Source organism: Grammomys surdaster, unplaced genomic scaffold, assembly GCF_004785775.1.
Source record: "Grammomys surdaster isolate TR1022 unplaced genomic scaffold, NIH_TR_1.0 166, whole genome shotgun sequence".
In the NCBI taxonomy this organism is placed as follows: Eukaryota; Metazoa; Chordata; class Mammalia; order Rodentia; family Muridae; genus Grammomys; species Grammomys surdaster.
The window spans coordinates 13,669,598-13,696,685 of NW_021604614.1; the positions used below are offsets into that span (position 1 = coordinate 13,669,598).

At 47.7% G+C, this 27,088-nt stretch overlaps 1 protein-coding gene across 1 annotated transcript; it reads right to left on the reverse strand.

Annotated features, from left to right (window-relative positions):
• Positions 1 to 1,930: 1,930 nt before the first annotated feature.
• Positions 1,931 to 20,192, reverse strand: P2rx4 (purinergic receptor P2X 4). The gene is made up of 12 exons (XM_028766108.1): positions 19,958 to 20,192; positions 14,586 to 14,733; positions 11,431 to 11,502; positions 11,252 to 11,324; positions 10,623 to 10,719; positions 6,006 to 6,086; positions 5,760 to 5,901; positions 5,529 to 5,665; positions 3,644 to 3,737; positions 3,473 to 3,538; positions 3,096 to 3,191; positions 1,931 to 2,686 (listed from the first exon to the last, which is right to left on the reverse strand). The coding sequence occupies exons 1-12, from the start codon at positions 20,089 to 20,091 to the stop codon at positions 2,660 to 2,662; spliced, it is 1,167 nt and encodes a 388-aa protein (XP_028621941.1). The 5' UTR covers positions 20,092 to 20,192; the 3' UTR covers positions 1,931 to 2,659.
• Between the last annotated feature and the right edge of the window lie 6,896 nt (positions 20,193 to 27,088).

Here is a 27,088-nt window from a genome sequence, read left to right on the forward strand (position 1 = left end):
TTGGGAGTGGTTTTCATCCCACGAGACATGTCCTGTGGCCGGACGTTGTTTGAACGGGCTTTGAACTTTACTCTCTGTTATCAGGGGAACAGGCGAGATCTGACAAGTCCCAATTCATGCTGTGGAAATATGGGCTGTTGTCAGGTGTGGACACATGCCTGTAATCCCAGTACTTGGGAAGTGGAGGCAGGAGGATTCCAAGGTCAAGGCCGTTCTGGGCCACATACTGAGGTTCTACCTAAAAGTGAGGAACAGAGACTGAGAACCAAGAGAAGGTTCCAGAAATGTCACTGGGGGTGTGGAGAAGCCATTTCCCAGGGTTCATCACTGTGCAGTCTTTAGGGACTTCGGGGAGTCCCAGTAGCCTACTCGTGAGAGTGAGGGATCCTGTCATCGACTCCCACACTTATGAGGTAGTACTGGGCTAGGCCAGTGAACAGAGATGCCGCTGAATACAAGATGGCCCCAGGGGAGCAAGGTAAACAGTACCCCAGTATCCATCCCTCACACCCTACAGTGAGGCAGTGCCATCATGGTTTCTCAGCCTCTGGGATAGTGAACGAAGCATGACCCAGTCTGTGACCATTGCTGTAACAGAGTGCCCCAAGCTGCCTAATTTGCAAAGAATAGAAAGCCCCCCAAATTTCTGGAGCCCAGGAACACCATTCCTGCAGATATCAGGTCTGCTGAGGTCTCTCTGCTTCCAAGATGTTGTCTAACACACGGAAGGACCACAAAAGCACGAGTCCCTCTTAAGCCCTATTGACAAGACTGTTAAACCCTTTCATGAAGGAGTGCTTGTGGCTCAGTCTTCTCCAAGAAGCTCCATCTCCTTCTCACACCAGACATCCAGTTTCTAAACTGTGAATTTGGGGGGACATACTCTAACCATATCAGCATTCCTAAAACATCCAGTTCCATTTGATCTGTGTTTAGGCAGCATCTAACAAAACAATTTCTGTGTGTATGTATGTGTGTCTCAGAGTGTGCACATGTCTGTTATATGGTTGCCTGTGAAGGAGAGAGGCAGATGTCAGATCCCCTAGAGGTGAAGTTACAGTCAGTTGTGACACTCCTGATGTGGCCACTGGAAACTGAACTCGGGTCCCCTGCAAGAGCAGCAGGGACCTCTTTAACCACAGAGCCACCTCCAGCCATGATGTGACTTATTAAAATCACAAAACAGCCAGGCAGTGGTGATGTGCGCTTTTAATCCTAGCACTTGGAGGCAGAGGCAGGCCGATCTCCATGAGTTCAAAGCCAGCCTGAGTTCCAAGCCATCCAAGGCTATATGGGAAAACCCTGTCTCAAAACAAACAAACAAAAAACAAGCCACACAAACCAGAGTTTTGTTAAAAACCATTTCATAAATCTTGCCTTCCCCCACCAAAAACAGCAGCATCAAAAACAAAACTTCTTGCCAGAAGGAATCTGAGCTCTCCTGAGCATGGCGGGCCAGCCCACTGTAGAATTTACTACAGAGGATGTCCGTCAAATACTGAGAGGAGGAGGCTCTCCAAAGAGTCTCTTTAGAGATGGCGAAGGGTGCAGTGTGGGATGTCAGTGCTCTGTGGTGCTTAAACCTGCTTGAAGTGGATTGAGCGCCTACAGAGGCGGCATGGAGGTACAGCCAGAAAGCCAAGGCAAACTTTGAAAGGTAAAAGACGACAAATCCTGCTGTTGTGAAGTACAGGTTCTTCTGGTCATGGATTTATCTTGGGCAGTGGCCAAAGCAGTGGATAGGAACTCTGTCGGCTCCTAGAGTGACCTGTTCCGGAAGATGTGCATATACATAATCTTCCTATCCGGCAGATACCACATGAGGACCTCCCACCCCAGCCTTGTGTGGTGGCTCCATTTGTATGCCGGCAGCTTTCATAATGGAAGGAGAATCCGGCTCACACGCCGAGAGAGACAGCGCAGACAAGGATCTTTTTTTTAAAAAAAATCGTTTCTTTTAATGTTTGGTCCTAGGTCATTTCAACACAGCCCTTATGAAAGGAAAAGCTAACTCTGCCTTTGTTACAAGGACAACTTCTCTGGTCATAGAGAAGAGGACTAATGTCCCAGGCCTGCTGACAGCACCTGGGAGAACCTCTTTCCTTATAAGGTGCTTGGACGGAGCTGCTGCCCCTCAGAGGACTGGGCCTGTCCACAGGCCACAGCAGTGTCCCTGCTCTGAGACTCCTCTCAACCCCATATGCTCACACTGTATAAGCATCAGGTGACCTAGCCAACAGCACACCAGAAATCCACTGTACGTAGTGTGCAAACGCACCCCCTCTCCACAGTGAGATTTAAAGGGTGTATAGGGGAAGAATGTCTTGAGTCTGAGGCCAGCCTGAGATGTATACAGTGAAATGGTAAAACGTAAAAATATGCCAGAACTCCCACGGGAAATGGGTACTGTCGTGGACGAGTGTGATCCCAGCACTCTTGGAGATTGAAGCAAGAGGATCTTGACTCGGGAGCCCATCTGAGCTGCAGAGCAAGACCCAGGCTCGAAAACAATACAAGATGTGCTTGGGCAACCCTGAGTATTTGTGGAATAGAGACTGAGTTAAACTCTGGAACTTTCTCTTGAGTGGCAGATGCAGCAGCCATGTCTCCCATCTTTCTGCTTCATGGGCCAAGGGGGGTTGAAACGTAGGCTTACGCATCACTGGTTCATCTCCCCGGAAAGACCCTGCAAAGAGGGGTAAACGGGTGACTACCCAGCCTGTGTTGCCACCATAGACCCAACCACCTATGGCAGGCATCCGCTTGGTGCCTTTCCTGAGGGCTTGTGGAAGGATCTTAACAACAGGGAGGTTTCAAGTTGGTTCTGGAGGGTCTCACGGTTACAAAACCCTCAAAAGATGAACGTAAGCACCATGTGGATGGGAATCCATTATCACAGTCAAGGTGTGACTGTGATAAACGCAAGGTTTTAAAGAGGGAGTCCATCTGAAGAGAGGAAATACATGCTACAACAGGGGTAACTGCTGGGGTGATCAGCTGGTCTTCTTAGAAGGGCTTTTGCTTGGTGATCCATGGGGACAAGAGACAAAGGCAAGGTGTCACCCTTCGTGCCCGCCCCAGGTACAGGTGCCTACCTGTTCATAGTCTTCTACATACTTATACTTCTTGTCCCGGTAGTAGTATCTCTTCTTCATGCAGTAGAGGACAATGACGTCACAGAGCACTGTCGCCTGATTTAGCACAGAATGAACCAGGATGCTTTTAGCTGTTGCTTTATGAGACACCTTTCCTTTGAGATCGAATCGACCAAGGAGGAAGGACATCTCCATTTCTCTGGATCAGACTGGACTCTGACCAATGAGCTTAGTCTCCGAGGTGGGATTTCTAGGGACTCTTTCTCCTCACCCCTAACCATATGCAGTCTAGAGGCAAGTCTAAGGGAAGGACAGTGCTCAGTAAGCAGCTTACGAGAGAGAAAAGTCCAGACGAGGAAACGGCTCTAGCTACTCACCACCCCTAGGAGCGCTAAGCCGGAGCCAATGTTGATCATGGTAGGGATGATGTCAAACTTCCCAGCCTGCGTAAGACAGGAGGAGAACCAAAGTGTTCTGATGGCAGTGCTGACAGAGAGGAGGACAGTGGGAAGCTTGCTCTCCAAGCAGGGTCCAAAAGGAGGGCCTACCTTTCCAAACACGATGATGTCAAAGCGGATGCCATACGCCTTGGTGAGTGTGCGCTGCTCGTTGCCAGCGAGGTCCCTGTAGTACTTGGCAAACCTGGAGGACAAAGGGATAGGTTAGGGGATAAGTGCAGACCTTGGGTCCCAGGTGGAGACTGTTAGCGCAAGACCTGGGTCCCTGGGCACAACTGGTCTTGGCTAATGAGTGACTCCGGTGGCTTCACAGACCGGAAGTCAGCCTCCCAGTTAATGTGGCTGAAGGGGCCAGGACCCCTCCTGGAGGAGCAGAGGGACTCCCCTGCCATCAGCATCCTCCCCAAGGGTGGGAGACCTTTTACTCTGAATGGTCTTCTTGATACAGCTGGGACACCGCTTCTCTCCAAGGGACCCTGTGTACTAACAGAGAACGTGTCAGCTAAGTGGGGATCTGCAAGACTGCACTGAAGGATGGGAACCGAGCCAGCCCAAGGGCTCACCTCAGCCCAGGAGCTTGGCACCAGGTGGGATGCACCACGCCTCAGGGCTCCTCCCTGGCTACCGTCTGCTTTTTTAGTTTCTATGGCTGGGTTGAGATACACAGTTGAGATAATACAACCACACAACTCGCCTTCCAAGCTGCAGAATGCAAGCCAGGGGAGTCTGTAATTCTAGCCACCCGGAAACTAAAAGGTCAGTCAGTTCTGAAGTATGCAACCACTCGGTTTTAGATTCTCAACAGCTCCAGAAGAAACCTTGCCCCGTCACTGTTCTGTCAGGCCCCAGCCTTAGTTAGCATTCTACCAGAAACTTAAGCCTGAAGCCTGGGATTTATCTGGTCCAGGCTTGGGACCCTCAGGTGAGACTGGAACTGGCAGAGGAGAGGGGCTGGGTGTCCTATGAGATCAGTCACCCTCTCAGCTCTAGGATTCCATACCAAACTTGAGGTCTCCACCGTGGTCCCTATAAGAACCCTGCAGCAACAGAGACGGAACAAAACAAATCTGACCCCCAGGGTGCAGTTTGGATAGCTGCCCTAGTTTCAGAAAGCCTTCTTACTACCCCACGCAAATTTGATACCACAAGCTACCACTAGAGGGAGTCAAGGGCAACTTTTAAACCGGACCTAGCAAATGCTCGTTCACTGTACACAGGATTTGGCTGCTTTTAGAAAATGGCAAAGGGGCTCGCCAGGCCTCTCATCACATTCCCAGGTGTCCTGGATTTAACAGCGCCCCTTCTCAAGTTCATCTCCACCAGTGGCCTGCAAAGGTCACCTTATTTTGCAGATGTAATTAGTTAAGGCGGGGGGTGTCACACTAGATTAAGGTTAACCCTAAATCTAATGTCCAAGAAGACGAACGACTAGGCCAGGTACGGTGGTACATGCCTTTAACCCAGCACTCAGGAGGGTAAGGCAGTCCTATTTCTGGAGTTTGAACCAGCCTGATCTACACAGCAAGTTCCTAGCCGTCCATACAAAGAAGAGAAAGGTGTGAGGGTGCACACCTGACCATCCCAGCACTTGGGGTGATGGTGGGGGTTCAGGATTTCAAGATGATCCTCGGCTACATAGAGAAGATATACAGAGGGAAGAAAGCCACATGATCACAGAGGCGGTGACACATGTACGAGCCAAGGTTTGCTAACAGTTGCCAAACGCTTGAAGGTCAGGAAGGATCGGACCATAGAGTTTACAGCAACGCCATCCAACAGGCTAACAGTTTCAGAACTATCAAAGAATAAGATTCTGTTGTTTCAAGCTGTTCGGTATTATTCGCTACTAGGGCTCAGGGAAACAGATACAGCAGCATTTTCAGCTGTCAAGTTTGAGTGCGGCCCTTTGTATTTTAGTGAGACAGGTCTCAGGATGCAGCCCACATCTGTGCATCCCCTCAGCATGTGAGTGTACCTGAAATTGTAGCCAGGAGACACATTGTGTTCCAGGTCCCGGGTGTCGAGGCGCCGGAAGGAATATCTGGGCAGGCAGAGGGAGGCAGCTCTGTCAAGGTTGCAGTCCCACTTGATCTGGATACCCATGATGCCTCCCTGCAGGGAAAGCAGGAGAGACACAGGTAGGCTTTCAGAACTTAGGCCCATGCTGGGGCCAAGAAGCTATGAGCAAAGCCATGCTGGCACCTACCTCAACTGCCATATCCTGGAAGCTGTGGCCCGCATCCTCCACGATTTTGCCAAGACGGAATATGGGGCAGAAGGGATCCGTCTGAGCATTGTAAATGCACGACTTGAGGTAGGAGGTGGTGACGTTGGGGAGGATGTTCCTCCTGAAGTCAGGGAGGAAGCAGAGAGTCTGAGCAAGGACAACCTCAGGGAGAGCCAGACGTTCTAAGAGGCTTGTGAATGCACGTGACTGCCCCCCCCCACTTACTTGCTGAAATTAAACTTGGGGTACCAGATGTTGTTCTTTACCAAGAGGGTGAAGTTTTCTGCAGCCTTTAAAAAAGCTGGCCTGGAAAAGAATCGTGATGGTCATTAAACACATACGCACTGCTGTGCGACCTTTCCGATGGCTTACAGCGCCACTCTCGAAAGGAGGATGGGAGCATCTGGCATTTTCTATTCTCGTTTGTGTCACACTAGGTCACCAGGCCTTCTGGGTCCTTCCTCTGAAGAGGCAGAACTTCCTGCCCAAAGCACTAGCAGAAAAGGAGTCTGGCTGTGGCCACCATAATCCTTAGCATCTGCTGGCCTCCTGTCTGCCTTTAAGCTGTTCATGGCTTATAAATGCTCTCTAGATCTGGTTTTATATGTCAAAACACTGAGGCGTTCACATGGCAGGGACATTCTGACCTTGCTGAAAAGGAAACCATATTGCCAGAGTTCTAAAAGGTGCCACATCAGCCTGCGGCTGACAATACAAGGTGAGTCTGTCCCCAAGGGGACTGGTTTCTTGGGTGGATTTTTCTCGGTAAGAACTCAGAAATGTAGGTCTGACCTCTCTGTGGAAGAGGCCTCTTCTGAGGCAGACAAGACCTTTGAAGTTATAAATGGAGTCACTAATCTCAGCCCCGCATCAGCAGCAAAGCCACCAAGGGCCACTGATGAGGGGAGCTGAGCCCAACACTTCTGATCCTATGTGAAGGCCTGGAGGTGGTTCAGACTCCATCTCCATTCCTATCAAGAGAGAAGGGTCACAACAGGGTTTTTCCATTTATGTCATTTTCTGTATCATACCCCTAATACTGGTGCACCCCACAAGCAGCACTTTGCTTTGAAAATTTTTCTTTTTCAAAAATGAAGTGAAATTCAACTAAAAAAAGATTAGCCATTTTAAAATGAGGCCATATACTGAGATAGTACGGCTCATACCTGTTAATCCCAGCACTGGGAAGACTGAGCCAGGAGGGTCACTGATTCCAAGAAAGTTCTTAGGTGAACTTGATCCTTTTACCAAGCAAAGTAATATTCCATTGTATGGGCATACCACAGTTTGTATGCATTCAAAAACAGAAAAACCTGAGTTGCTCTCAACTCCCAAAGAAGTGATATTAAAACCTGTAGTTAATATTATTGTCTGTGCAGGGTGTGTGGTCTGGAGCTTATTCTTAGAAATATAAATCAGGAGGTGATAACCAAGATACCCCAAGTCAGGGTTTCCTCCTTGATTTAAGGGAAGAGACTGAGTAAGGATGGAGATACCTCTTTTTAGTGCTGTGTGTACATGCAGATTTTATGTCTGTGCATACCTGGAGGCGTCTTCCTCATGAACACAGTCCTCCTCTGAGACAAGCCCTCTTACTAGCCCGGAGCTCACCAATCAGACTAGGCCAGCTGGCCAGTGACCCTCAAGGGTGCCCAAGCACACTTCCACAGCACTGGGCTCAGAAGCCTTTGCCACATGCACAACCTTTTTATGTGACTTCTCAGAGTGGACCTGAAACGGTGCTGTCTGGTATGAACACACTGTCAAACACAACTATAGCCACATTGTGATTTCTTCTCTTTCCGGTGTTTGGATTTTTGGAGACAGGGTTTTTCTGTGTAGCCCTAGCTGTCCCGGAACTCACTCTGTAGACCAGGCTGGCCCCAAACTCATGGAGATCCAACCTGCCCTTGATTCTTGAGTGCTAGGATCACAGGTGTATACCACCATGGCTGTTCTATACCATACTCCTTCAAGTTTTCTGGAGACCACATTTGCACAAAAAATTCATCATGTGTACATGCATAGAGGTCAGACAGCCATGTGCAAGCTGGTTCTTTCTTTCTTTCTTTTTTTCTTTCTTTCTTTCTTTCTTTCTTTCTTTCTTTCTTTCTTTCTTTCTTTTTTTTTTTTTTGGTTTTTCGAGACAGGGTTTCTATGTGTAGCCCTGGCTGTCCTGGAACTCACTCTGTAGACCAGGCTGGCCTCGAACTCAGAAATCTGCCTGCCTCTGCCTCCCAAGTGCTGGGATTAAAGGCGTGCGCCACCACCACCCGGCTAAAGATTTATTTATTTTATGCACATGAGTACATTGTAGCTGTCTTCAGACACACCAGAAGAGGGCATCGGATCCCATTACAGATGGTTGTGAGCCACCACGTGGTTGCTGGGAATTGAACTCAGAACCTCTGGAAGAGCAGTCAGTGCTCTTAACCGCTCAGCCATCTCTCCAGCCCCGCAAGCTGGTTCTTTCAACCATGTGGGTTCCAGGGCTAGAACTCATCTCAGCTGCAAGTGCCCTTTTCTGCTGAGCCATTTTACTGGCCCAGTAGAGAGCAGGTTGTATTGGTGTGTGTGTGTGTGTGTGTGTGTGTGTGTGTGTGTGTGTGTGTATGTGTGTGTGTATGTATGTAAAACAGTAACAGAAAAGCAAAACATGCATCTATGACTTTGAGAGGGAGCAGGGTAGAGTTACACAGGAGGAGTGGGTGGAGGAAGGGAGGGAAATGGTATAATTATATTTTAATTTGAAAAGCTTTTTTTTTTTTTTTTTTAAGTAAAGGAGCGGGTGAGAGACCTGAGGTAAGGCGGATCACAGCTGCTTGAAACTCCAGATCCGGGTACCACAGGCACTTGATATACATACACATTTTTTTAAAAAAAAGAATCTTTAGGAAATGTAATTAACTAATTACTTTGTGTTTTTGAGACAAGGCTTCTTTACATAGCCCTGGCTGTCCTGAAACTCACTACATAGACCAGGGTGGCCTCAAATTCACAAGAGAGCTACCTGCCTCTGCCTCCTGAATGCTGGGATTAAAGGCATGCACCATCACGACCACCCTCTTTAAGAAAATTTAAATGTAGAAGGGGAGTGACATTTACTGTACACTATCCCAATGTATAATATGACTTGGACATATTATATGACCAACAGAAAATATTAATCAGATCTTAGGCCATGTGCCTTGGTCATAGTTTTCAGAACCTACAACCTGCCACATCAATAGTACACGTTACTTTAAACCCAGGATTTCAAAAAACCTCAACAGCAGCAAGTGGCTGATAGCCCCAGTGCTGGAGACTACAGTTCTCAAAGGTCCTTCCCAGGACCCAAACCCCAGGATCCCTCTCCTTTTGGCATTTCCCCTGTGCCTGAGCCACAGGTTTCCCTCAAGGGCAGCACATCCAGGCTGAGCTGCCACAGCTTCCTGGTTCTCAGGTCTCACAGAGGACTGAACAACACAGAAACCCAGGCTACGTGCAGGTCTCTCTGTGCGGCTTCTCCCTCCACCCATGCCAAGCACAGAAGTGCCTGGGAAGACAGTGTCCAGGGCCCCTTGAACCTTCTGTCCTTTACGACCTTGCTTTTGCGATTTCCCCACCTCTTTTCCTTGGCAACCGAATCCCCAGTTTCCTTTAGAAGCTAGCGCTCCCTCCCTCCCCCACCCTGCCTCTCCCACCTCAGCCTGTCCTTTTTGGGTGGTACTGATGGCAGACCTAGCTCCAGAGGCAGATATGTGACCCTAGTCCAAGCTGAGAAGCAAAGGGCATGCTTCTGAGTGTCACAGGTGACAGTGATGGACAGATCCAGTGATGTACAGTCAGGATGAGAGACATAAGCCCAGGGATGCAGAGGAAGCTACCCCGAGGAAGGCAGAGGCAGAGGGACCTGGTACTCTGTGATCCCTAAACCTAGCCTGGCTCAGTCTTTTCTGTTAGTTGAAATATGAAATGTGCTGGTTGTGTGGTGTTGGGATTGGGTATATATGGGCGTGGTGCTTGAGACACACAAAGCTAGGTTATGATAGCTTATGCCAGTATTCCCAATACTTGGAAAGCCAAGGCAGGAGATTAAGGGTTCAGGGCTTGGCTGCTGACGTGGCTCAGTGGGTAAAGTAACTTGCTGCAAGGCCAAAGGATTTCAGTTCCATTCCTGGTCCAAAATGGTAGACGGAGAGAGTTGACTCGCAAGTTATTTTCTAAGCTTCGTTATGTATGCACACACAAATGTAATTAAAAAATTATTTAAAAAAATTCAAAGCCATTCCAGGGTACATAATGAGGCTCTATCTGTCTGTCTATCTATCTATCTATCTATCTATCTATCTATCTATCTATCTATGACCAGAGGGATGGTGGTCGCACGTATCTTTAATCCCAGTACTTGGGAGGCAGAGGCAGGCATAGCTCTGAATTTGAAGCCAGCCTGGTCTACAGAGTAAGTTCAAGGATAACCAGGGCTACACAGAGAAACCTTGTCTAAACAAACAAACAAACAAAACAAACAAACAAAAAACCAACCCCTACCACAAACAAAACAAAACAAAACAAAACAAAAAAGACCAAAACCAGAGAACTGTTTCCTGTTGGTTATTTGCAACTGACGGTGCTCTAACTGACGGTGCTCCAGCACACATATGCCACCTGCAGCCTTATCACAAGTGACAAACCCTTGTGGTCTCCCTGCTCTGCGGTTGACAACCACTCTCTCTGAGTAGAATCGCCTCACTCATGGGACAAGAGTGAACAAAAAAAATTAGCACAAAGGCTCACCTCACCCTCTCTGTCACCTCCCTCCAGGCTGAAAACCAAGGCTAGGGAGCCCGGGGTGGGACTCACGTTGGCACGCCAGCGTCGTTCTCCACGGGGCACCATGCAGCCACCTCACAGGTCTTCACAGACTCATTGAATGGAACGCACCTTCCAGTCCCGATTCCTGGGAAGAGAGGACAGGGCCGGGAGGGAGCACAGGGGTTTTGTCGCCCACCTTTTACCCTTGTGTAGTACCGTAAGAGACCCCGGGGACCCTGGGCAGCCATCTTCAGTAAGTTATAGGATTTAGATGGTGTCTCGAGACTGGAAGTGGAACAAGAAGGCTGCCTCAGGGCCGGCCGCATAGCTGCCAATGACGGGACACCAAGTCACAGAGGCAGGCACCACACAGATAAAGGCTAAGAAGGCTCCTGGATCTGCTCTCACACCAGGTTCCCCTAGGTTCATATGGCAGGGGGAGGGGGTCCTCTCTGCTGATGAGCTAGAACCCAGGGCTCATCTAAGGCACGCCTGAGCTCTACCATTGAGCTGGATCCCAGGCTGGGGTGGGAGTAGGGGTATGGGCGGGCGGATTCTTGTTTCTGCAATTTCTCTATTGCAGATGTGCCACAGGAAGTGTGATGCCATCAGAAGCCACTTTCCCCTGGCCCAGCATCTGCTGAGGTGTCCCAGCAGCAGGAGCTACTCATTCCTACCACTGCTGTGGGTGTCCGCGGAGCCGCGAGTGCAGTTGGCGTCTGAACTACAAATGCTGGTCTTATCAGGAATCTGGAAAAGGGATGAACGCAGACAAGTTCCACGTGGTCTGTACACACTTCACCAGGAGTAGAGGTGGGTGTGACGCCCGAGGGGCTTTTCCCAAAGAGCCACTCACCTCTGGACAGGTGCCCTGCGTCTGGTTCACAGTGATGATCATGTTGGTCATGATGAAGAGAGAGTTTTCCTCCTGTGGAGAGGAGAGAACCCTATTGAGTCATCCTAAGAAGAGGTGAGTGGGGCCATAGAGAGAGGCAGATGGGGCTGGAGGGATGGCTGAGCGGTTAAGAGTACTGACTGCTCTTCCAGAGGTCCTGAGTTCAATTCGCAGCAACCACATGGTGGCTCACAACCATCTGTAATGGGATCTGATGCCCTCTTCTGATGTGTGTGAAGAGTGAAAGTGTACTCATATAAATAAGATAAGTAAATAAATAAATCTTTTAAAAAAAGGTATGCAGACATATATGCAAGGCAAAATACTCATACATATAAAATCAAATAAAATATACTTAAAAATGAAGCATTTGAATATTTAAAAACAGAAAACTAGAAGTCAAGAGGACGAAAGAAAGAAAGAAAGAAAGAAAGGAAGAAAGAAAGAAAGAAAGAAAGAAAGAAAGAAAGAAAGAAAGAGAAGGAAAATCCCTTTTTGTGTGGAGGAGGGGGTAGCTGAGACACCATCTCACGTAGCCCAGGGTGGCCTCAAACTGTATCTAGCCCAGGCTGCCCTTGATCCCCTGATCCCCTGTCTCCACCTCCCAAGGGCTGGGATTACAGGTGTACACCATTAAATCTGTCCAGAAATTCCTGGAAGAATACAAGTGAAGGGACTGGAGAGACGGCTCGGAGGTTAAGAACACTGGCTGCTTTTGCAGAGGACCAGAGTTCAGTTCCCGGCACCCACCCCAGGTGGCTCACAAGCACCTGTAATTTCAGTTCCAGGAGACTTGATTCCTGCTTCTGGCCTATCTAAGAAAAACTCTCAAACATCTAAAATTATTATTTTTTTAAGAACACAATTTAAAAAACCCATCTATAGTCCCTTGTTCACCCTCCAATGGAGGTTTATAACCTCTGATAAAACAAGGAGTTAAAAAAGCACCTGAAACAGATAGCTGCCCAAAAAATGTTACTGACAGCACTTTCACAACAGGAAAAAGGTAGAAACAAGCCAAAGGCCTAAAGTGGCTGGAAAACTAGCCGTGGTCTATCCATTCAATGGAATTAGCATTTGGCCATAAACTTGACGAGATGCTACATACACAAACCTCAAAAACATGCTAAAGAGGGTGGGGATATAACTCGGTGGTAGAATACTAGCCTAGCTGTCACAAGGCCCTGGGTTCAAGTCCCAGTTCCACACATACACAGAAGAATTCTGGGCTGGAGAGACGGCTCAGCGGTTCCAGAGAGCCTGGGCTTAGTTCCCAGCACCTACATGACAGCTCACAACCATCCGCAACTCCAGTTCCTGGGGATCTGATGCCCTCTTCTGGCCTATGCTGGTACTGCATAGACGTGGTACACTGCAGGTACACACACAGGCACTTTAAAGCATGCTAAAGGCTGGGTGTGGTGAGGTACACCTTTAATCCGAGCAGGAAGCAGAGACAGAAGGATCTGTGAGTTCAAGGCCAATCTGGTTACATAGCAAGTTCTAGGTTAATGAGGGCAGCATAATGAGCCTTTTAAAAACAAATAAATTTAAAGTACTCTAGAGAACAGTCTGTCAGGCAGTGACGTAACGGTGCCAGCAGAAGTCAGAAGAGGCCGTCAGAGCCCCTGGAACTGTTGTTGTCGATGGTTGTAAGCCACCATGTAGTTGCTGGAAACGGAACCCAGGTCCTTTGGAAGAGCAGTCCAGGTGCTTGGCAGAACACAGCTGCTGGCTGGACCTCCCCACTGAGGTTCAGGAGAGGGCTGATGTCCTTCCTTGGCTGTAACAGGTACACTGATTGGGTGTGACAGTCCCAGAGTCTGTTACGCTGAGGTTGGAAGTCACCACCACTGCTGAGATTGGTGCAGACTGAAGGGCCACCCCGTTGCAACCACTTGCTCCAACTGATTTTTAAGAAATTTTCTTTTTTTTTTTTTTTTTTTTGAGACAGGGTTTCATTTTGTAGCTCTGAGTGGCTTGGGACTCACTAACTCACTATGTAGACCAGGCTGGCCTTGAAATTTACAGAGGTCTGCTTGCCCTGCCCTTTTGAGTGCTGGGATTATAGGCATGTGTCACCATGCCTAGGCAGCCTTATTTTCTTTTTCTGTCTTATTAGCTCTGCCTTTGCTCTGGGCGCTCCCCTCCATTATCAAACCCTTCTCCTGAGAAGGCAGGGAAACCAACGCACTTGAAGAGACTAACTATTCTCCTCTCTTAGCTCCAAGCCAAGTGCTCACAGCTTAATCAATCTGGCCACCAAACACACCAAGCCAGCACATCAGCGCGTGGAAGGAGACTCCCGAGGCCAGGGTTTGGCCAAGTGGCACACACAGCCGAGTCAATGTTTAACCTGCAGCTTTGGGGCTGGAGATCTGGCTCAGCAGTAGAACACTTGCCCAGCCCGTGTGAAGCCTCCAGCTCTAGAAAAAGAGACCAACAGTGTATAGATTAAGATGCCTCAGCTGGGCGGTGGTGGCGCACGCCTTTAATCCCAGCACTTGGGAGGCAGAGGCAGGCAGATTTCTGAGTTCGAGAGTTCGAGGCCAGCCTGGTCTACAGAGTGAGTTCCAGGACAGCCAGGGCTACACAGAGAAACCCTGTCTCGAAAAAAACAAAACAAAACAAACAAAAAAAGATGCCTCATGCAGTGATTTCTTTCTCTCTATTCCTCTTGGAATCATCTGACCATTTCCTTCTAGTTTGGGTGTGTGTTCTTTAACTGCAGGATTGTTTTGTCTTGTTTTGTTTTTTTATACCCTCTGACAAGCTTTACCTTGTGGGTGTAAGAGAGGAAAGCAAACCCATAATGCAGAAGGTGTTATTTCTTGCCTCACTGCCCAAGACTAAAGACCTTTGCTTCCTTACTTTCGAGAGCTTGGAGACATGAAAGTGTGGGGAAGACAGAGTGTCGGCTTGGAGCCAGCCACACTACAGCGCTCTAGAGCTCTCAAGGGTTCTGTGGAAGAAATGACATCCCAGAGAGATCTGGCTGTCTTGCTTTCTTGGGCAAAAACAACCTAGGCCCGGAGGTGGCGAACCTTGGCCACTCACTGTTTGTCAACAAGACCAGCAAAGTGCTTCCTGTGCGCAGATGTCACAGCAAGACATACCTGAGCTGGAACCACATAGTCGGCCACGTCCCAGATCCGGAATCCAAGTTGAGAAGTGTTGGTCACAGCCACACCTTTGGCTTTGGTTGTCACCGAGCTGACCACGGAGTCCGTTTCCTGGTAGCCCTTTTCCCACACGAACACCCATCTGAGGAAGATAGGTTATAGAACAGTAAATTCAACCTGACACTGGGGAGTCCGATAGCTGCAGGGCTGAAGTGTGGCACTTACTGACTATGTGACTGGGAAAAGCTGCCCAACTTCTACGTCCCATTACTGTAAATGGACATAGTAGCCACACTGGTTACTCTGTGAGAAATGAGTGCCATGGTCAGGTGGCACAGTCGTGAGCATCCAGGAGATAGGCTGCCGTTATTACTTGATGTCTAGACAGCCTCTAAACACTATGATTGATGGGAATCTCCAGTAGTTTCTATTATAACAATTGCCAATAGTTTGTATTATAACAAGTTTCCACTTGATTTACATGTAGTAGGTCATTTAATCCTGACCATTTTATGAGGCACACAGCGTTATTGTTACTTAGAATTAATGGAGATAGGAACAGAGACAAAGAATGGTTAAGCCAAACGTTCCTAAGGTCATATAGCTAGCAAGTGGCAGAGTAGGGATTTGAACCCAAGCCAGGAAAAAACTTCGAATCCCCTATTGTCTCTAAACAAGAGAATCTTATCTTTTAGGCAACTTTGGTTGTTTAAGCCAGGCTTTTGCTATGTAGCACTGGCTGGCCTGGTGCAGGCTATGAGGCTCAGGCTAGGCTCAGATTCCCAGGTAGCAATCCTCCCACCTCATACTCCCAAGTGCTGGGATGTCAGGAGTGAGCCTCGCTACCCAGCTGCTGGTTAGTCTGTATGATGGTATGTGGATATTTGTGTGTAGGTGTGGGCTCACATGTCAAAGTCAGAGGACAACTTTTAGGAGTGATTTTTCTCCCTCGAAGATTCTGGGGACCAGATTCAAGTTGTTGGGCTTGCATCGCAATCACTTCGGTTTTTCGAGACAGGGTTTCTCTGTGTAGCCCTGGCTGTCCTGGAACTCAGTCTGTGGACCAGGCTGGCCTCAAACTCACATAGATTTGCCTGCCTCTGCCTCCCGAGTGCTGGCTGGCTTCCACCTTATTTTTCTGAGACAGGATCTTACTGGGGCTGGATGAGTAGGGTAGCCATTGAATCCCAGGGACCTTGTCTGCCTCTCCAGGCGTGTGATTCAGCACCTCATACTGGGGCTCAAATTCTGGTCCTCCAGCTTGTGCATTGAGTACTTCACTATCTGAGTTCTCCCGTCAGCCCCTCAGGGAAACTTTTTACAGGTCCTGTCTTCCTTTTTCCTAGGAATTCCAGTCATCTCCTGCTTCTTCCTTCTGAAGGAGTTATTCAGGCTGAGTAACTACAAACCTGAAGGCATCTGTCTGAGTGCTAGGGTCACAGGATCGCTTAACTGCTCTGCGCCTCAGCTTGTCCTGCCTTTACACTGGGAAGGATAACAGAACTTCACAGAATCGCAGTGAGATACGTTAATAAGGCAGGAGCAATATCTTAAGCAGTGCAGAGCAATCTGAACACTGCCAAGAGCTGGTGTCACATTGCTGTAGAAAACAAGTCTATGTTGTTTCAGATACATGCTCAAAAGACTTCAGAAGTAGGAGTTTTGGTTACCTTTTTTATTTCTCTTTCTTTCTTTCTTCCTTTCTTTCTTTCTTTCTTTCTTTCTTTTCTTTCTTTCTTCCTTTCAGATAAGGTTTCCCTTTATAGCTCTGGCTGTCTTGGAACCTACTATGTAGACCAGGCTGGCCTCGAACTCAGAGATCTGCCTGCCTCTGCCTCCTGAGTGCTGGGATGAAAGGTGTGCGCCACCACCGCCCGGCTCTTGGGTTACTTTCTCCTGGGTTTATTTAATATAAGCCATCCTCGATCCTCTGCCCATCCTAAAGATGGTTTCTCTCCCACCAAGCCCTCTTCTGTGGGCTGCTAATGCCTCCCTGTAATCCACTCTGATGGAGAGGTGAGGGCAGAAAGACTGTGGGTTTATGACCCAGTACAAGTTGCGAAATCAGGCACAAGAGATGACACCGTCGTCACAGGATTACTTATTTCTTCGTCACGTGAGTAAGATCACTGGGAATTCTGAGGAAAGACTTGCTCCATGCAGAAAGAGATTACATTTTCACCAAGATTAAAGAAGCCAGCAAGTTAACAAAGAAAAGCCAGGGAGTGGTAAATCGTGGATGTAAGCCCAGCACTCTGGAGGCTAAGGCATACAAATCGCTTGCAGATTCCTTGGCCAGCCTGGACTATTTACTGAGTGCAGGGTTACCTGGGCTACATTTTGGGCTCTGTCTCAAAACAACAAAAGCTAAAAGCTTAAGCCAAGACCTGCATTTAGACCATGAGTCAATGTTGATCGCTGTAGGATGGGTGAAAGCAAAGCTCTATTGTTTTAGAGATGATGGGGAAGACAATGCGATGTAAGGAGACCCCTTAACTATGCTGCCCAATAGAAATAGAATACAGTAGGGTAGGGAGCGTAGTTCCGTGGTAAGAGTCCATGATTAGAAACAGAGTGTAAGCCAGGTGTGCTGGTGAATGCTTTTCATCTCACCACCTGGAAGGCAGAGCGCTGTGAGTTCTAGACCAGCCTAGGTTACATATCATGTTACTGGCCAGATAATTTTTTGTCTTTTTTTTTTTTTTTTTTTTCGAGACAAACCCTGACTGTCCTGGAAATCACACTGTAGACCAGGCCGGCCTTGAACTCAGAAATCCGCCTGCCTCTGCCTCCCAAGTGCTGGGATTAACAGATCTTGTCTTTTTTTTGTTTTGTTTTGTTTTTTTGAGACAGGGTTTCTCTGTGTAGCCCTGGCTGTCCTGGAACTCACTCTGTAGACCAGGCTGGCCTCGAACTCAGAAATCCGCCTGTCTCTGCCTCCCAAGTGCTGGGATTAAAGGCGTGCGCCACCATCACCCAGCCAGATCTTGTCTTTAAAGAAAAAAAAGGAACAGGAAAAAATAATGACATATTTTTATGTGGTCCAATATAGAATTTTGGGGGAGCGGGGTGGATGGGACAGGATTTCTCTGTGTAGCCCTGACTCAAACTCAGAGATCCACCTGCCTCTGTCTCCCCAAGCGCTGGGTTTAAAGATTTGTGCCACGGTCACCCTGAGACATTATCAATTTCTAACGTATCAGACTGGATCTGGACTTGGTAGTGTATACCTGTATTCCCCGAACTTGGGAGGTAGAGGCAGGATTAGGAGTCCAGTACTGTCATCCTTGGTTACAGCCTGGGCTACATGAACCTGTCCAACCCAAGTCCCAGGACCTCCTCCCCAAAAAAACGCTGGTGAGATGGTGTCAGCAAGTAAAATTGATCACTGCGCATGTCTAAGGACCTGAGTTCCATCCCCAGAACCCACAGTGGAAGGAGAGAACTACTCCTGAAAGTTGTTCTCTGGCCTCAGGTGTTGTAGCATGTCCCTGCACTTATACACAGATACATAAGCAAAAATAAAATCAACATTTAAACAAACAATAGCACAAAACTTGTCTGGTATGCAAGAGGCCTTTGGTACTTCAGGGGAAAAAGTACTGATATGACATTTTACTTTTTTTGGTGTACTATATCGAAAATATCTTCAAAACCGAGTGTGTGTGTGTGTGTGTGTGGTTTTTATCTGTTTGTTTAGCTTGAGTGCATTTAATTCAGTGGCTGCACGTGGCCCGCTTAAAATGACAACAGCCACAGAATCTTATCAGTGAGCAGATGATCCCAGGAAACCGGAAGCCGAGAGCTCAAAGCTCCCTGAGAGCTCCTGATTCCAGACGCTTCCAATCCGAGTTAGTTAGTCTCAGTACTGGCGACTTCATCCTGACCACTGAAACTACTTCCTCCAGAAACTTAACAAGTCCAAACTTAGATACTGGCCAGGCTGGGTGTTTTTCAGGTACCGGCGACGGAATCCAAGGCCTCATGCTAAAGACACACTTTATCTACATAGGACTTTTTTTTGGAGCGGGTCTCATGTAGCCCAGGCTAGCTTAAATTCAATATCCTCCTGCCTCAGCCCCATGAATACTGGGGTTGCAGACACATATTACTGCCACACCCGGCTTCAGCAAGTTCTATCTAGTGTCTATTACTGCTTCCATATGCTGGAACCTGCAACCTTGTGAGGGAAACCTGCACTCTTTCGAATGCCCTTCGGCAGTCTGAACAGATTCCAGACCTCACACCAAAGCAGGAGACGTGTTGGTTTATTATTTGAGACACTGTATCATTCTGGTTGTCCCGAAACTATGTAGACCAGGCTGGCTTTGAACTCACGGATAGCCACCTGCCTCTCCCTCCCCAGTGCTAGGATTAAAGGCTGTGTCTTAGGAGGCATTTTTAACCACTGGGCCATCTCTCTAGCCACCTGTGTACCTACTTCATGTACCTAAGGCCACACAAAACTTCCTCAGGTGAGTGTGGTCAGGTACAGAGGTTTGGCAAGCCCTGTTTTACAGCCCTGTGTCAGCTTGTGAACTGGCAATCTGTTTTTATCTGTGAATTCCAATGTGTAGTTTAGGGATCCGTGTTTTAGGCTCTTTAGAAAGAATAAGAAAACAGATCCACCTGTCACACCAGTAGCTATTGACACTTGAATACCTTGAAATTGGACCCAGGAGGCAAGGTAACGTTCACCATCTCTCCTGGGGGGGGGGTGTATTACATTCTTACAGGTGCATCCAATTAAAATTAAACATTTAATAATGCTTAGTGATGGGAGGGTATATATAAACAGTAAATGGGGAGCCGAGTTTAGAATCAAAATCAAGCGAGTACTCATATTCCCAACGAATCCAACAAAGGAAGTGGCTTTAGGACACTTTTGGGAAGTGTGACATCCCAAAGGTTCTGGGTTATCGGAAGCTTTCTTAAAGGAACAGAAACCACAGAGCCAGAGAGTACTCAAAGAAAATCACAAGACTTGCTTTCCGTCCGAGTTTGAAATGGAAACGAAGAGAAGACGGTGACCTTAAGAGTTAAGCCCTTCCTGCCCAGCCCCTGCACCAAGCCAAGGAGCATCATGGGGAGCAAATCAGAAGGTAAGGATGCGAGAAGGATGGGGTGACAGTCTAGCTAAGACAAGGCTTAGCTCGTAGGACGTCCTGTTGTCCCCAGTGTCCCGTTCAAGCCGGATCCAGGTGGCTCGAGCCCGGCGAGGGCGTGTCGCCGCCCCTTGAACTCGGGGAGGAGGGGCTTGGCCGGCTCAGCGGGTGCCCCAGGCCCAGAGGGCGAGCAATGGGGGCGCTGCCAGGTCCCGGCAGTCTGGGTTCCCCCAGCCGCGGCCCCTCCCCAGGCCCGCTCACCCGATGACGTAAGCCAGGATGAGCAGCTGCACCATGCGGTTCATGAGCCCCACTTTACGGCTGCGGATGAGCACGATGCGCGGCGTGTCGTACTCGAACAGGAAGGCCCCGAGCACGGAGCAGCAGCCTGCCATGGCTCCGCCGCCCGCTCCGCGCCGTGGTCACCGCGGGTCCCCTCGCCGCCGCCCGGTCCCGGCTGCAATCCCCGCCCAGCCGCTCGGGCAGGCCCGCGGCGACGCCCGGAAATAGGCGGCGCGCGGCCCAGGGAGCTCGTCTCCTCCCTCTCAGCCACCCCAGGGTGACGCCCGGACCCGTGACCCCCTCAAGGGGCGAGTCGGAAAAGCAAGAGTGGCTTAGCCTTAAGGGACGAATTACCTCTAGAGCTGGGAGCATAGTCAGCTCCGAGAGTGACAAGAGTAATCACACCCTCAGGCCTAGGATCGAGAGGCTGATGGGTTCTTCCCTGTAGCAAAGGACAGCTCAGCGGTTCCGATACAGGATAATGAGCCTTGCTTGCCCCAAGGCAACTTGGGTAAGAGTTACATTCCTAGAAGACCTCAGCGCTAAAGAGAAAAATCTTCCCTGACTGAGGGAGCCAAACTTAACCCGGACGTAATGCAGGGAGCTCTGATGTGCTGCTTTCTGAATCTATAGGGTGGGCAGGTGTAAAAATCTGGTGTCCTGGGATGTCTGTAGTAGTCAGCCACAAATGCCACCATATACCCCTCCTAGACCTGAAGTCAGGCCACGTCCCTGCCCCAAGTCAGATAACTGTCTTAGTTGCATCTGAGAGGAGGAAACAGCCAGAGCCTGGTAGGGGTCCCTGTAGTTACCTTGCTATTAAGAATGTCTTAGCACAAGCTTAGGGAGAACTGGAAAAAGTCAAGCCAGTGGGGAGACACCATTGTTACATGGTCACATATATCCATTCCCTTCACCTGTGTTTTTATAGGTGTTTTATATTTAGTGTAGCAGATACATCCAAAAGTGTTATTAGGGACCTTCCTTATGCCAGGTACTGTCCAGTGAACATAGCAAGGACAGCATCTCGGCCCTGTGCAGTATTAATATAGCAAGTAATGTACACAGGATTTTAGGTCCTAATCAGACTCCTGACAGTTGCTCTCCACTTTCTGCTTCACAAATCTTTCATTCCAGGTGTTAGCTTTAGCTTTTGGTCACAGTGACAGAATCCTGAAAGGAAACAGAAGGGAGGACGATGTATCTGGGCTCATGGTTTCAGAGGCTTCTATTATAGTCACTTGGGTCCACTGATCTGAGAGAGCATGGTGGCATAGACCTTATAGAAAGGCGTGGGGACAAGATGTGTCTTTCCACCAGCAGCTCCCAGTGGATTCGTTGTTCCAATTGGCTTCACCTCCTTTTTACCACCTCCCAGTGTTATGATTCTCCCTATGTTATCACTCACAATCTTATAGCATCCAGTACCCTTTCAGTGTTGTATCTCCCGTGTGGGGAAGAAGCCTTCAATACATGAAGGTTTTGGGAGACCTCTTCATACATAAACCATAGCACCATGTTACCAGAGACTCATCATGCGATTTGAATGATCTTAAGTTTTACTCTACGGCCTATTCTAAAAAACATGCCAGCCTGGAGCGGTGGTGGTGCACGCCTTTAATCCCAGCACTTAGGAGGCAGAGACAGGCGGATTTCTGAGTTCGAGGCCAGCCTGGTCTACAGAGTGAGTTCCAGGACAGCCAGAGCTATACATAGAAACCCTGTCTCTAAAAACAAATAAAATAAAATAAAATAAATAAAATAAAATAAAATAATAAAATAAAATAATAAAAAATAAAAAAAATAAAAAAAATTCTGAGACACAAGAATAAATATAAGCCAAGTTACATTTCCTTAACTTCTCTTGTCTACTCTCTGTGTCTTACTGGGTCATCATTCTGAGTTTCTCATACGCAGGACAAAGGCTCTGGAGTTACATCTCCACCCCTGACTGATTCTTATTTTGTGATACCTATTTGATCTTTTAAACAAAAAATTCATGTTTTCATTTTTAAAGGATTTCTTTTTCATTATGGGTCCTTGTATGCATGTGAGGTGTGTCACGCGCATGTGCAGGAGGACACTGGATCCCGTGGAGCTGGAGTAGGTGAGCTACCTGAGTGTATCATAAGGAATTTTGTAAGTCTTAGGGTTTTTTTTCCCTCTATCCCAGCTAGCTCTCAAATAAATGAGACAGAAATTATTAGATTTATGTAATAGGCTTTACAGCACAATATCTAAGCAGTTTTTAATCTGTTCTAATTCTTTAAGATAATCTGGCTGTCTCCCAGATACCCCCTAGATACTTGCAGTTTAATATTGCTCTGCCTCTCTCTGCTCCAGGTTGTTCTCATGGTATCTCCTGGACCCTCTGTACGTGGTGGATCGATCCTCCCTCCCTCCCTCCCTCCCTCCCTCCCTCCCTCCCTCCCTCCCTCCCTCTCTCCCTCTTTCCCTCTCTCCTTCTCTCCTTCCCTCATCCTCCAGCCTCCCACCCCCACTGGCAGAAGTCCCGCCCTATTCTCTACTCTACTCGGTCATTAGTTGATCGGCTTTTATTGACAAATAAAAGAACACCTGAGGAGCGATGCTTGCACAAACTTGAGACAGGAGAGCCTTAGAATAAGCGTTACAGTGCCATGTCCTGATTGCAACTGAAATAAGAGCAGAGACTCGGTCAGCATTTGAATATTACAAGGATAATCTTTACACAGTGAACAAAAACATTATGCCTACAGATGCGGGTGCTGGAAACCAAACTTGGATCCTCTGGAAGAACAGTACACTCCTCCCCACCAAGCCACTCTCCAACCCATCATTGGGAGGGCTTTGTGCATGCTCATACAGAGGCCAGAAAAGACATCGGATCCCTGGGAGCTGGAGTGTGGCTGCGGGTCACCTGACCTGCGGGTCACCTGACCCGAGTGCTTGAACTGCTCTTTGGTCCTCTGCAGGAGTAGTGTGTCATCTTAACCACAGAGCCATGTCTTCAGCTCAGATTTTAATTGTGTTCAGTTGCTTTCTCTGTCACGCGCTTGACTGAGTGTGGTTGGTATTGAGCAACTTGGGGATTCTTAGGAAGAGTTTTTCAGTCAGGGCGCCGGCACAATCGGAGGAGGGAAGAGTAGGCTTCGGCAGATGACTCTGGAGCCAGAGTACAGCCACTCGCAAAAGATTTGAAGCTGAATGCCTGCTTCCGTCTTGTATAAAGTCAAATCTGTCTAATGGCTACAAAAGACAAATATATCTGAGCTCACATTACAAACCTCTTTAATAGGCCGGGCAGTGGTGGCGCACGCCTTTAATCCCAGCACTTGGGAGGCAGAGGCAGGCGGATTTCTGAGTTCGAGGACAGCCTGGTATACAGAGTGAGTTCCAGGACAGCCAGGGCTACACAGAGAAACCCTGTCTCGAAAAAAACAAAAAACAAAAACAAAACAAAACAAAAAAACCTCTTCAATAAAGACCTAGGTACAGAACTTGGAACCTTGAATTACGAAGTGATACTCCCCCCCCCTTTAAAAGATAAAACAGAAACACAGAAAACAAAAAGGAAGACAGGTACCTGTACTTTGTCACAATTTATAGTTTTGTCCTTAAAAGAGGCAGGTCAGCATAAAGAGCCCATAAAACAGGAAGCACGCATCTCATAAAAGCTCAGAGCCTGGAATATTTCAAGTACTGTTACTTAAAATGGTAACACAATATAAAAACAGGCAAGAGAAAGTTGAATAAGCTTTCCCTGTCCTGGTACACGCCTGAGATCTCAGCACTTGGAAGGTGGAGGCAGAAGGACCAGGAGTTCAGGATCACCTTTGACTATGTAACAAGTTCGAGCCCAGCCAGGGTTACATGAGGCCTGATCTCAAACCAAAATAGGGGGAAGTACATTTTTTTAAAAAAAAAAATTTAAATGGTTAGTAAGGAATCTGAAAGGTACACAGTGTCATTAAAGGCATAAATATGTAAACTGGCACACTGAGATACCATTTTATCTACACTAGCAAGGCTTTATAAAAATGATAGACTTTCAGGCAGTAGAGTTGGCTCAGCAGATAAGACCGTTGACTGGTTTGATTCTCAGTACCACTCGAAGGCTCATGACCACCTGTGACTCCAGTCTCGGTGACTCTGACATCATCTTCCGACCTCAGTGCGTACCAGGCATACCCGTGGTACACATACATACATGCAGGCAAAACATTCATAATAAAAATGATTTTTTTTTAAAAGATAGACTGTGACTCCAGTCCCAGGGGGATTTGTCCTTCCATGGGCACCAGGCAGGCACTTGATGTGTAGACATAACGTGCAAACACAATGCCCATACCGAGCGAATAAATAACTTTTAAAAAATGGATGACTGGAAGTGTGATTTCATGGTTAAACACTGAATTACCATGTGATCCAGCAAATCCAGTCCTGAGTATGTATTTCAGGGATCTTTTGATGGGATCTCACACTAGCGCACACTAGCCTGGGATTTGCAGTATTCTTTCTCCTGGAGCCTCCTGAACACTGGGATTATAGGTGCCGCACCCTGCACTACAGAGAATAATAAAAAGAGATTGTTTTCACAAAACCTTGTGGGAATGTTCATAGCAGCACTTGTAAAAAACCAGGAAGAAGATAACCTGTCTCCCATGAAATGAATGGAGAAGCTTCCGCCAGGACCCGCTCTTCCTGCCAACACCACCGGGCCCCTTCTACTCTGCATCCAACCTGTCCAACCCAGCCAGGTCTCTCACATCTGTCTGCAGGGTCTAGCCTTGGAAATGGATGGAACTATGAAAGACCATACCAAGGGGCACTGGAAAGATGGCTCAGAGGTTAAGAGCACTAGGTGCTTTTCCAGAGGTCCTGAGTTCAATTCCCAGCAACCATATGGTGGCTCACAACCATCTGTAATGGGATCCGATGCCCTCTTCTGGTGTGTCTGAAGACAGCGACAGTGTACTTCCATATATAAAACAAATCTTTTTTTTTTTTTTTTTTTAAAGAAATGTCATACCCAGTGAGGTAGCTCAGTTCCAGAAAGATCCACATCGCAGGTTCTCTCCCATCAGAGGCTTCTAGCTCCAGCTCTTCAGATGTGAGTGTAGTTTACAACTCTTATCAAGGACCCTTCTCTTTGCAATGGATGGAGAGCATTTACAGAAGACAACAACCAATCCAAACGCAGGGTTAGAAAAACAAAAGGTAACAGATACAGCTACAAAACAGTTCCTGTACCTAAGGCTCAGGGAGCATTGTGGAAGAGGGGGCACAGAGGTTGTTGAGAGCCAGAGGACCAGGGAGGTTGCTGGAAAAGTGCGCCTCCTAGTGACGTCAGAAGCTACACACACTGTGACTGCATAAGCATGACTGGAAAAAGTACAACAATAACAGACATGCCAAAGTGGACAGGGCAAAGACCGTGAGCCCCCACCCCTATACAAAGAACCACAGGCAACTAAGGAATGCCGAGGGTGGGGGAAATAACCTTCCTTACGGTGGTGCACCGCGATTGCCTATCCAATAAATGATTAGCCCTGAAAACATACACATGAGTAACAGGATAGAAACCAATCAGGTTACAATTAGGAATAGATATTTATATCTATACCTATCTATCTATAGATAGATATACATGTATGCATGTAGCAATGAGAAAAGAGGCATGAATTTGAAAGAGATCGAGGAGGAGTGCGTGGGATGATGATGATGGTGATGATGATGGTGATGATGATGATGATAATGATAATGAATAGATAAAGTGTAGCACATTCAGCCAAGCATGGTGGCGCACTCCTTTAACCCCAGCACTCAGGAGGGTCTCTAGGAGTTTGAGGCCAGCCTGGTCTACACAGCTAGTTCCAGGTTAGCCAGACCCACATAGCGAGACTCAGTCTGGAAAAAAAAAAGTTGCATACCCCATACATGTATTAGACTAATACTCAGATACAAAAGGAAACGAAACTGCTGAGTAGAAAGTTTCCCTTTGGAGGGAGGAAAATATTCTGGAGGTGAGCCAGTGATGGGAGCTTCTGACGACGCTAAAAGCTGCCAAGTTGTACATTGGCTGGGCATGGTAGTGCAGGCCTGCAACACCAGCTCTTGGGAGGCAGGTGTGTGTGTGCAAGTGTGTGTGTGTGTGTACATGCTATGTTTGTGTTTATGGCAGTACATGTATGTATTTGTGGAAACCAGAGATCAACCTCAGGAGCTGTTTACTTTGTTTCTTTTTTTCTAAACAGAGTTTCAGTTTGTACTCCTGACTGTCCTGGAACTCTGTAGACCAGGCTGGCCTCAAACTTGCAGAGACTGGTCTGCCTACTGAGTTCTAGGATTAAAGGCATGTACCACTACTCCTGGCAACTCCACTTCGATTTTTGTTTTTTTGCTCTTTGTGGTTTTTTGGTTTTGCTTTTGTTGTTTTGAAACAGGATTCTCTGTGTAGCCCTGGCTATCCTGGAACTTTGTAGAGCAGGCTGGCCTAAAACTCAAAGACCCACCTGCTTCTGCCTTCTGAGTTCTGGGATTAAAGGCATGTGCCACCACTGCCTGGTTTCCCACATGGGTGTATCTTTGAGACAAGGTCTCCCACTATGGATGAAGAGTTGCCAGTTTGGCTAAGTTGGCTGGCTAGCGAGCCCTAAGAACCCACCAGTCTCCATCTTCCAAGTGCTGGAATCACAGGTGCTCGCTGCCACATCTAGTTTTTTATGTGTGTTCTGGGGACCAACCTTGGGTCCTGTTGTTTTCAGGGCAGGTATTTTACCAACTGAGCTATCTCTCTACCCTCCAAAATAATTTTTTAAAAGGTTATATATTTTGTTTGAGACAGGATCTCATGTAGCCCAGGCTAGCTATATAGTCAAGGATAACTTCTGTCCTTTCTGCCTCTGCCTTCCAAGTGCCAGGAGTACAGGTACGTAGCACCTCACCTGCCCAGGAGTACCTCTTACAAGATCAAATGTGGTGGCATTGTGTTATATCTGCCTAATAAAAATGAAGGAGCCAGGAGTAAACAGTCAAGACCTGAGGGAAAACAAAAGTAAGGAACTTAAAACAGTGGCCCCAGAGTTCTTGTTTGCTCACACAGAGCACCTGGAAGACCTCACAAAGAAC

Coding starts and splice junctions, on each gene's coding strand:
- P2rx4 (XM_028766108.1), bottom strand. CDS start 20,091: ATGGCAGGCTGCTGCTCCGTGCTCGGGGCCTTCCTGTTCGAGTACGAC. Junction 6,087..10,622: donor AACGACGCTGGCGTGCCAAC/GTGAGTCCCACC, acceptor ATTCTTTTCCAG/GCCAGCTTTTTTAAAGGCTG. Junction 5,666..5,759: donor TCCAGGATATGGCAGTTGAG/GTAGGTGCCAGC, acceptor CTTTCCCTGCAG/GGAGGCATCATGGGTATCCA.